At 38.1% G+C, this 9,696-nt stretch overlaps 1 protein-coding gene across 4 annotated transcripts in view; it reads right to left on the bottom strand.

The window, feature by feature from the left end:
• Window positions 1-438: 438 nt before the first annotated feature.
• The window catches only part of Ube2u (ubiquitin conjugating enzyme E2 U), a 60,271-nt gene continuing 51,013 nt past the window's right edge, over window positions 439-9,696 (bottom strand). For 2 of the 4 annotated variants that reach the window (XR_011368284.1, XM_070004649.1), the window contains 2 exons: window positions 1,997-2,091; window positions 772-861 (listed from right to left, as the gene is read on the bottom strand). Coding sequence is in view for 2 of the 4 variants with exons in the window: in XM_070004649.1 (XP_069860750.1) it covers window positions 1,997-2,091 (95 nt within the window). In the remaining 2 variants the exon portion in view is untranslated. Of the gene's footprint in view, window positions 862-1,996; window positions 2,092-9,696 lie in introns of those variants that run through there. The other 2 variants (XM_070004648.1, XM_070004651.1) reach the window with 2 other exon arrangements.

Here is a 9,696-nt window from a genome sequence, read left to right as displayed (position 1 = left end):
ATGGCAGCCTCTCCTCCGTGTAGTATGGAAGAGATGAGGACAGGCAGGGATAGAAAAATGTACAGAACCCTGTGCTTGGTTAGGAGCTCTGAACTCCCCTGCTCCCCTCTTGACCCAACCCTCAACTCCCTTCTGGCCCAGCACCCTTTTGACACAGCCCCCTCCCAACTCTCCTGCTGCCACTCGACTGAGGGAGTATATAATAATAATAATGATACCACCAGTGGGGATGCAACAGCAACTACCCCTAGCTGGGCTGAGTTCCAAACAAATGATTTAGACTTCAAAAAAATTGCACAGAGCAGCCCAGTACTAGTAGCTCATGCCTGTAAATCCTAGCTACTCAGGAGGCTGAGATTTGAAAATCGTTGTTCGAAGCCAGCCTGAGCAGAAAAGTCCCCCCCCCCCCCCCGAGACTCTTCTCTCCAATTAGCCACTCAAACACTAGAAGCGGAGCTGTGACTCAAGTGGTGGAGTGCCAGCCTTGAGCACAAAGAAGCTCAGGGACAGGGACAGTGCCCCCCAGACCCTGAGTTCAAGCCCCATGACAACAACAATAACAACAACAAAAAGCAGAGCAACATATGTACTGATGTGTATTTTTCTAAAATCAAGGTAAGACCAACTTAAAACAAGAACCCAAGTTGCTACAAGAAGCTGGGCTGTGGTTAGAACTGTTCGTTTTTTATACCCTGGAGTTCCATTCTCAATCTAAAGAACCTGCATCTAGAGCAGCACTCCAGTCAACAAGATTCTGTACTTCCTCTTCCCATGTCTCATCAAAGTCTTCCAAGTCATCTTCAGTCTCTTGCTCCCCTGCTTCAAAAGACTTAATGGCACTAGCTGATTCCGATGTAGAGCCTGTGGTGGGAAATAAAAGAGAAAGTGAATGGATTTAGCAGGAAAAAATGATGGACAGTGATGTGGTTAAGCACTGGTCTTGGAATGCTGACAATCATCTAAGTGATTTCAAGTAACCTTGAGAAATTCAAATAACCATTGAGAAAAATTTCAATGTCACTTTCTGCTGAATCTTTTCATTCTTAGCTAATTCATTCATTTGATTTATATCTGCCACATACTCACTGACTTTTATTTTAGGGAAAGATGTCCATAAACATAACAGTAAAAAGGCAGGGGCTTCGATGTTGTTTTAACAAAATGAATTATAAGGGTTCACCATCTAATTGCCTATTTTCTAGGTCTTACTCAAGTTGTATCATACAGAGTCTCTACTTTAGAATTTGTTTGATTTTAATCTTAGAATAATTTGGATAGTAAAAAGTAATAATAAATTTTGTCTTGATTTATATGATTTAGGTACTGCCAAAGAATTTCTTTCTAGTCATACCTGTTTACTAGTTTGTGCTCAGTTAGGCAAACAGAGCCTAATAAGTAACAAAATCACGAGAGTTTTAAGAGCCCAAGGCATGGCTTAGTGGCAGAATTACCTGCCTAGCAAGTGCAAGGTCCTGAGTTCAAACCCCCTGTACAACCAAGAAAAAAAAAGTGAGGGATTTACTAGAGAAACTAAAAATTATTCAGGTGTGATAGGTAAGTGGACTCAGGAAAAGAGGGTCTGGAAAGCTACATGTCTGGGAGTCTAAAATCTATTAGCACCTGCATTAGACTGATTCACTCAGATGGACTGGGAAGTCAGTCAGGCACGAATACATATACATACATAGAACTACTCATTATTATTATTTTTAACATTTTGGAACTTAGTTTTAAATTTTAAGTTGCATTTTAACCAATTAAAAAGGGTAGTATACTTAAAAGTATGAGACCCAATTTTTTGGAGCTTCAACTCCGATGTGAGTGGTTTACTAAATTAATTTTGATAGAAAAAGCTGAAAAAAACATTAAAGGAGAACACATACTTTAAGACTCTCACATTCAAACTTATTTAGCTGAGTGAAAACTTCAACTTATTGTTATGAATCATAATTTAGTTCTAAACAAACAACCCTCAAACAATCTGAAGGTAATTTACTTAGAGATGGGCAGGCAGAGATACTTTCAGCTCTATAGTTGACTTCATGACGCATTCTATTTTCTCTAGCAAGCCGACACTTGGTGGTAGCAAACCTGCAAAGAAAGCAAGAAGAAAGCATCTTAATTCCCAAAAGAATTTTGGGAAGTATGTTTTGGGAAGTGCACAAAATAAATAAAAGTGAGAAAAATAAATCAAGTAAATTAAATGGACTTTGAATGATGGGTTTTAAACACGGTACATTTCTGATTGCTTAATATTAGGTAATAGGTAGATACTAGTTTAACATGTACTTCCCCAGAGAATAGTAATCAAGAAAGCAAAAAGTAACCCAGGGAAATTTCTTCAAAAGAGATCATATTTAGGACAAAAAGCAAACTTTAACAAATATTAAGAAATTGAAATAATATCTTGTGCATCATTAGCTCACACAGAATAAACTGGAAATCAGTAGCAAGAGAAGATACATGAATACATGGCTATTGAATGACATACTTTTAAGTGATCAGGGAGGATATCTTTACAAATCCTAGAACCAAATTTAAAGGAAACACAACTTACCAGAACCTTGGGATACAGAAAAGGCAGTTTCAAGAGAGAAGGCTAGAGATGTGAGTGCCAACATTAAAAATGCAGAGGCCAGGCACTGGTGGCTAACACCTATAATCCTAGAGATTTGAAGACTTGTGACTTGTGACTTGAATAAAGCCAATCAAAGTAGTTATATCCAAGAGATCCTTATTTCCAGTTAACCAGCAAAAAGCTAGAAGTGGAGGTGTGGCTTTGAATGACAAAACTAAGGGAGAACATAAGGTCCGGAGGTCAAGCCCCAGTGTCAGCACAAAAACAAAATAAAACAAAATGTTGAAACATTTCAAATGACCTAATAATATACCTGATTTTTAAAAAAAACCAGAACAAGCAAAACTCCTAAATAGTGATGAATAGAAATAATAAAGATAAGGATGGAAATTAGTAAAATAAACACTAAAAGAATATAAAGGATCAATGAATCAAATAGTAGGTTCTTTGGAAAGATAAAACAAGGTGATAAAACCTTGGCCAAACTACACAAAAGAAAGAGAAGACCCAAATCCCAAATTAATTTTTTAAAAGAGAGATAATTATAAGAAATGACACTGAAATCCAGAGGGAATATTTTGAAAACATATTCTAATAAATTAGAAAATTGAGAGAAGGTTAAATTTGAACATATATGGACTACTATCAAGAAGATATAAACAACTATATCTCTAGTGAGATTAAAACAATATTAAAGAATCTCAATGCAGAAAATCAGACTATATGGATTCCATGCTGAATTCTAGCATGGTTTTAAAGAACTAATAGTAAGGCTTCTTAAAAGGTAAAAGGATTCCATAAAAGGTAAAAGGAAAGAATGCTATGAACCTCTTCTCATTTTTTGTTGTCAGTTGTGAGGCTTGATTTTAGGGCTTGAGTGCTAGCCTTGAGTTTTTTTACTCAAAGCTAGCACTCTACCACAGTACCACTTCCAGTTTTCCATGCCTGGGCTGACTTTGAACTCAGCCTCTTGACTAGCTAGGATTACAGGCATAAGCCATCAGCACTCAGCTATAAAACTCATTTTATGAAGCCAGTATTAGCTTGATTCCAAAACCAGATAAAGGTACAACAGAAAAAGAAAACTACAGACCAATTTCTCTGATGAACATAGATGTAAAATTTCTCAATAAAATACTTGCAAACTAAATTTCATAATATATTAAAAAGATAAAACACCATGATCAAGTTAGTGTTATTGCAGGCATGCAAGGAATTCAAGGATAGTTCAACATATTCAAATCAAAATCCAGGACAAAAACCTCATGATCCTCTGAATAGATACAGAAAGGCTTTTGACTAAAGTCAACATCCCTTCATGATAAAAGTCCAAAGGAATCTAGGAATAGAAAGATCATGTTTCATCATAATAAAGACTATACATGACAAACCTATGAGTAAATAGTAATATATACATATATTACTAACTGGAAATTATTACATTAAGTGAAATTAGACAAACAGAAAGACAAATATTGAATGTTCTCTCTCATGTAGAGAATCTAAGTTTTTTTTTAATGTGAAGGCAAGAGGACTGTAAGAATGTTTTTGTTGTTGTTGTTATTTGTTTTGTTTTGTCTTTTGTTGGTCATAGAGCTTGAACTCTGGGTCTGGGCGCTATCTCTCAGCTCTTCAGCTCAAGGCTAGCACTTTACCACTTGAGCCACAGCACTACTTCTGGCTTTTTCTGTTTATGTGGTGCTGAGGAATCAAACCTGGGGCCTCATGCATGCAAGGCAAGCATGCTACCACTGAGCCACCTTCCCAGCCTAGAATATATTTTTTATTGCAATAAGAAGGGCATCAGCTGGGTGAGGATACAGAAATATGATATATATATATATATATATATATATGTTAAATCAAGGATACACACACACACACACACACACACACACACACACACACACACACACACACACACACACACATATATATATATATATATATGGAAAACTAGAAGCTTGTCCTCTAAAATTGGGAATGAGATAAGAGTGTCAACTCTCTCCACTCTTGTTCAATATAGTGCTTGAATTCTTAGCCAGAGTAATAAGGTAAGAAAAAGAAATAAAAGGCAATACTAAAAAGAAAGGAAGGAATTAAATTATTACTAATTGCAGATGATATAATCCTATACTTGAAAAACCCTAAAAGCTTGACTCAAAACACATAATTTTTTTTGTCATCTGAATCACTGTTTAAATTGCTAACAGGAACACTACAATAAAAAATACATTCTTGTATAATCTTTACAAGTAGAAGCCTGTTTGGGCAAAAACCCAGTAGTTTTTATATCAGTAAGCAATATCCTGAGAAAGAAATACGTGAAACAATGCCAGTCACAATAGTCTAAAAACATAGATGAATACATATTGAGGAATAAACTTAACCAAGGAGGTGAAAGACTTATACAATAAAAACTAAGAAACATTGGAAGAAGACACTGAGGCAAACACCAGAAGATAGAAAACTTCCCATATTCCTGGATTGATAGAATCTATGTTGTGAAAATGACTATATTACTGAAATATGTTCCATAGAATCCATAAAATCTATCAAATTTCCATGGACATTCTTTTTTTTTATAATTTTTATTTTTTTATTGTGAAAATACTGTACAGAGAGGTTACAATTACATGGGCAAGATAATGAGTACATTTCTTATCAAGCATTGTAGCCTCCTCCTTTGTTTCCCCTTCCCATCCCTCCATGGACATTCTTAAAAGGAAAAGGAAAATATCTGGGCTGGGAAGGTGGCTCAGTAGTAGAGTGCTTGCCTCGCATGCATGAGGCCCTGGGTTCGATTCCACAGCACCACATAAGCAGAAAAAGCTGGAAAAAAAATACAATGGGAAACTTTAATGCTCAGTTGTCAGTTCTTGGCTATGATGACATTGTAAATAGCACTGTGCTCTTGCAAAGTAGCAGAGAACAGAGCAGGAGTCACACAACTTCCTGTCTCTTGCTGTGCCCGCCCATTAGTAACCCAGGACTGGGAACCGAGTCCCAGTGGGACTTCAGGGCTTCCTTCTTTCTTCTGGCAAATTATGATCTAATATGCCCTTGGGGATATAGCCCCCCTCGACCTCTCCCCTTAGGGAGGAAATGGACAAGGCCTAAACCAACCCACACCTCATACTTCTCTGGCAGTGAGGGAAGAGGAATGAGGTGAAGGAAAAAAAGGAAAGGGAGAGGAAGCAAGAAGAGGGGAGGGGAAGGTGGACAGGGAAAGGGCCGGTGGAGTGGTAAGGAAGGAGGAAGAGAAAGTGAGAGGGAAGAGGGAATCCATTTTCATAGATTAAAAAAAGAAAAGGCCCATATGCATTTTTTGACTCATATCAAAACTGCTCTATTTCTGGAGCAACACAGGGGAAGCTGCCTTAAGCTATGGTGTCTGTAACATACCAGGATCCACCGAAGTCTATGCTGCAACAACTCTAAAAGTGAAGTTTTAGAGCTAGCCAGAGAAAGAAATGGATTAAGTAAATACCCACAAATAAAGACCAAAACCGAAGAGTGTTTTGTTTTTCTTTTAAGTCCAAAGAACTGAAAACTTAGTGGGAGAAATACTTTCTGAGACTGAACGGGCAGCTCCCCAAGCCAGAGCAGTCCTATTTATGTCCCCATACGCCCTCCCTACCCCCGCCCCAGCCCTGTGCATCTGTGTAACCCCCCCCCCCCCATCCTCTGATTTGCCCTCTCCCGGCCCCAAAGCCTTCCAGAGGCCTGCAGACCACCTGGCAGGCCTGAGTTTGAATTGCAGCTTTCTTCATAAATGCGTAACCTTGAGGAATTTAATTTTTATTATCTAAATTTTTCTGCATACCTTCCTTATAAAATGGAGATAATCTTTCATTTTCTGGACAGTTTTGCCTACAAATGGAAGAAATTTGGAATGGCTGGCTACCATAGGCGTAACAAGCTAAAGACAGGGCTTTTAGAGCTATCTGAATACTTTGTGTGTGTGTATATGTGCTGGTCCTGAGGCTTGAACTCAGGGCCTGGGTGCTGTCCCTGAGCTTTGAACCACAGATCCACTTCTGGCTTTTTTTTTTTTTTTTTTTAGGGGTGGTGGTGGTGGTGATAAAAGTCTCACAAACTTTCCTGTCAGGGATGGCTTCAGATGCGATCCTCAGATCTCAGCCTCCGGAGTTGCTAGGATTACAGGCATGAGTTACTGGTGCCTGACTATTTGAGCACTTCTTGAAGTTCTAAGCTCTCTGCCTCTAACATCCAAGCAGAGACAAAATGAATTGCCTGGCAGAATTATTCTTATTTGCTTATCATGATTTACTTTTCAGAGCTTTGTGAATTCTAGACATATGTTCTAGCATGGAGACATCCTCAGCCAGAAATTACCTTAAAAGGGATTTTTAAAACTTCTGTTTATATTGTTTCTCCTATCTTTTTTTTCCTATTGTTTCTCCTATCATACATCAGGATAGGAGAAACTTCTAATGCTAGTGCTTCATTTGACCACAAGATGGCACTCAAGGTTAATCTTTGGAGAATTAAAAAGCTAGACTTTGTCTAAAGATATGTAATTATACAAACCTATGAAAACAATGTTTGGATTAAATTACCCTGAAAGGGTAACACAGATATAACATTAAGTGAATGTAGTCAGATGAACATTTTCTATGTAACTGGAAAATAGGCAAACACACATTAAGCTAAAGATTACTCATAATTTTTGTGATCTAAAAACACAGAATCAACACTAAAGCATCTTAGAAATAATATGTACCAACTTCCTAATGTAAAAGACAGGATAGCTGGATGGTGGTAACTCATGCCCATAATACTAGCTAATTAGGAGGCTGAGATCTAAGGATTGCTATTCAAAGGAAAGTTCTTGAGATTCTTATCTCCAATTAACCACCAGAAAGCAGAAAGAAAAGCTGTGGCTCCAAGTGGTAGAGCACTAGCCTTGAGCAAAAAGAGCTTGAGAACAGCAGTCAGGCCCTGAGTTCAAGCCCCAGGACTGACAAAAACAAACAAACACCCCCCCCCAAGGACAATTAAAACCAAATTACATTTTCCAAATACAACAACATTTTATATTAGTATATGATATAGAACAGATTTTTTTTACAAAGGAGAAAAGAAGATTGTTTAGTAACAAAATTTAATGTTGACACAAACAAACAAATTCACCCATGAAAGGTAGACTTGATGTGTACTTGCAGCTATGTGGATGAAATGTCTACACTCACCTTCATTTTGCACATTTTGTACAAGCTAGTAGGTAAGTAGGAAAAACTTGTTTATCCTCAATGACTTTGGGCAAACTGGTTAATCTTTTTTGTGCTTCTGCACTGTTTATTGGCCAACCAGTGATGGTCTCTCTCTCCAGGTCTATAAAAATCTCCTAATGGGTAATGTCAGGGGAGGTGAGCCAGGGAACAAGGCAGCCAAGGAGCTGGTCTTGAGGCTGTGCCAGCAGGGCTAGCTAAGTGGGGTGATGTGGCGTGGAGGCTGATTAGGTGTGGCTCTGAAGACAGCTAATGGATACTTTTGTGTGTTATGCCGCAGGTGGCCAGCAATACCTTGGGAATGGAGAATGTCTGGAGGCATGGATGGTACTTTCTATATATCTCTGTCAGCCAGCTTTCTGTCACTGTGACAGGTATGCAGTTTATAAGGAAGAAAGGTTTGTTTTGCTCATAGTTTTAGAGGTTTCACTGGATTGTCTCTTGGTACCAATGTTTTGGACCTATGGCAAGGCAATAGAACATCATGAGTGTAGGACACATTTTTGTTTTTCTAGTCCTGGGGCTTGAACTTAGGGCCTGGGCACTGTCCCTGAGCTTCTTTTGCTCAAGGCTAGCATTCTACCACTTGAGCCATAGTGCCACTACTGGCCTTTTCGGTGTATATGGTACTGAGGAATCAAACCCAGGGCTTCATGCATGCTAGGCAGGCAATATACCACTAAATCACATACTCAGCCCAGTGTAGAGCACTTCTAATCTCATGGTAGCCAGGTAGTAAGAGGCAGAAAGGAAGAGGCAGAGTTGCCTGATGTCCCTTTCAAAAACATGCCCTAATGATCTTACTTTCTTCTACTAGGCTTCATTTCTTAAAGGTTCTACCACTTTCCAATAGCACCAGCCTTGATGATAAGCCTTGAGCACATGGTCTTCCGAGGGACACTTAATACCCAGTTCTAACAACCTGCTACGTATGAAGAAGATAAATACGTATGAAGAAGATAATTTTCTTTTTGGTTGATCATGGGGCTTGAACTCAGGACCTGGGTGCTGACCCTGAGCTTTTTCTACTCAAGGCTAGCACTCTACCATTTTGCGCCACAGCGCTACTGTGGTGTTGGTACTTGATTGGAGACAGGAGTGTCACAGACAGTCCTACCTTGGCTAGCTTTAAATCACGATCCTCAGATTTCAGCCTCTTGAGTTGCTAGGATTACAGATGTGAACCACCAACACCTAGCTAGAAGTATTCTTTTCTAAGATTACATTGAATAGACAGCTTCACCAGAATTAATAACTTTAGGAAGCATTCTTGCTGCCAGAATTTAGACTACTTATACATATTTTTCTGTTATCATATAACAAATCATTCACCATGGAGTATGACACATAGTTTTACATGTGCATGAACAAGAACACTGAAAAGAACAGCTTTCATTACTTTCTAATTTAAATCTTTCACTATTTATCTAGAGAAAATAAATGTAAACTATTGATTCAATTCTAGATATATATTTTCCCATATCTCAAAAATAAAGCATTTGCATGAACTCCTAATCAGAACAATATGAAAGAAAAAGAGGCCTTAGAAATAAACACTAAAACCAAATGATTGGTTAATGAATATTTATGAGCTATTATGGTGACAGTGGATTTCTATTATTAGTAACTAAGATGTGCCAAATTCAAGAATTTGCATAAAATATTCATGATAGTCATTTATATTTCCAGCTTTCAATCGTTATTCTTACTACAGCTTAGAATTCTTAATACAGAAAAATAATTCCTACATGAGAACAGATCTGAGTCAGGTGTAATGGTACACTTTTGTAATGCCAGCACTCAGGAAGCTGAAGTAGGAAAATAGTGACTTCAAGGCCAGCCAAGGCTATATAGTGAAACTCT

This window comes from Dipodomys merriami, unplaced genomic scaffold (assembly GCF_024711535.1).
Source record: "Dipodomys merriami isolate MVZ:Mamm:240054 unplaced genomic scaffold, mDipMer1.0.p SCAF_637, whole genome shotgun sequence".
Lineage (NCBI taxonomy): Eukaryota > Metazoa > Chordata > Mammalia > Rodentia > Heteromyidae > Dipodomys > Dipodomys merriami.
This window is presented reverse-complemented; position numbering and strand designations above follow the sequence as displayed.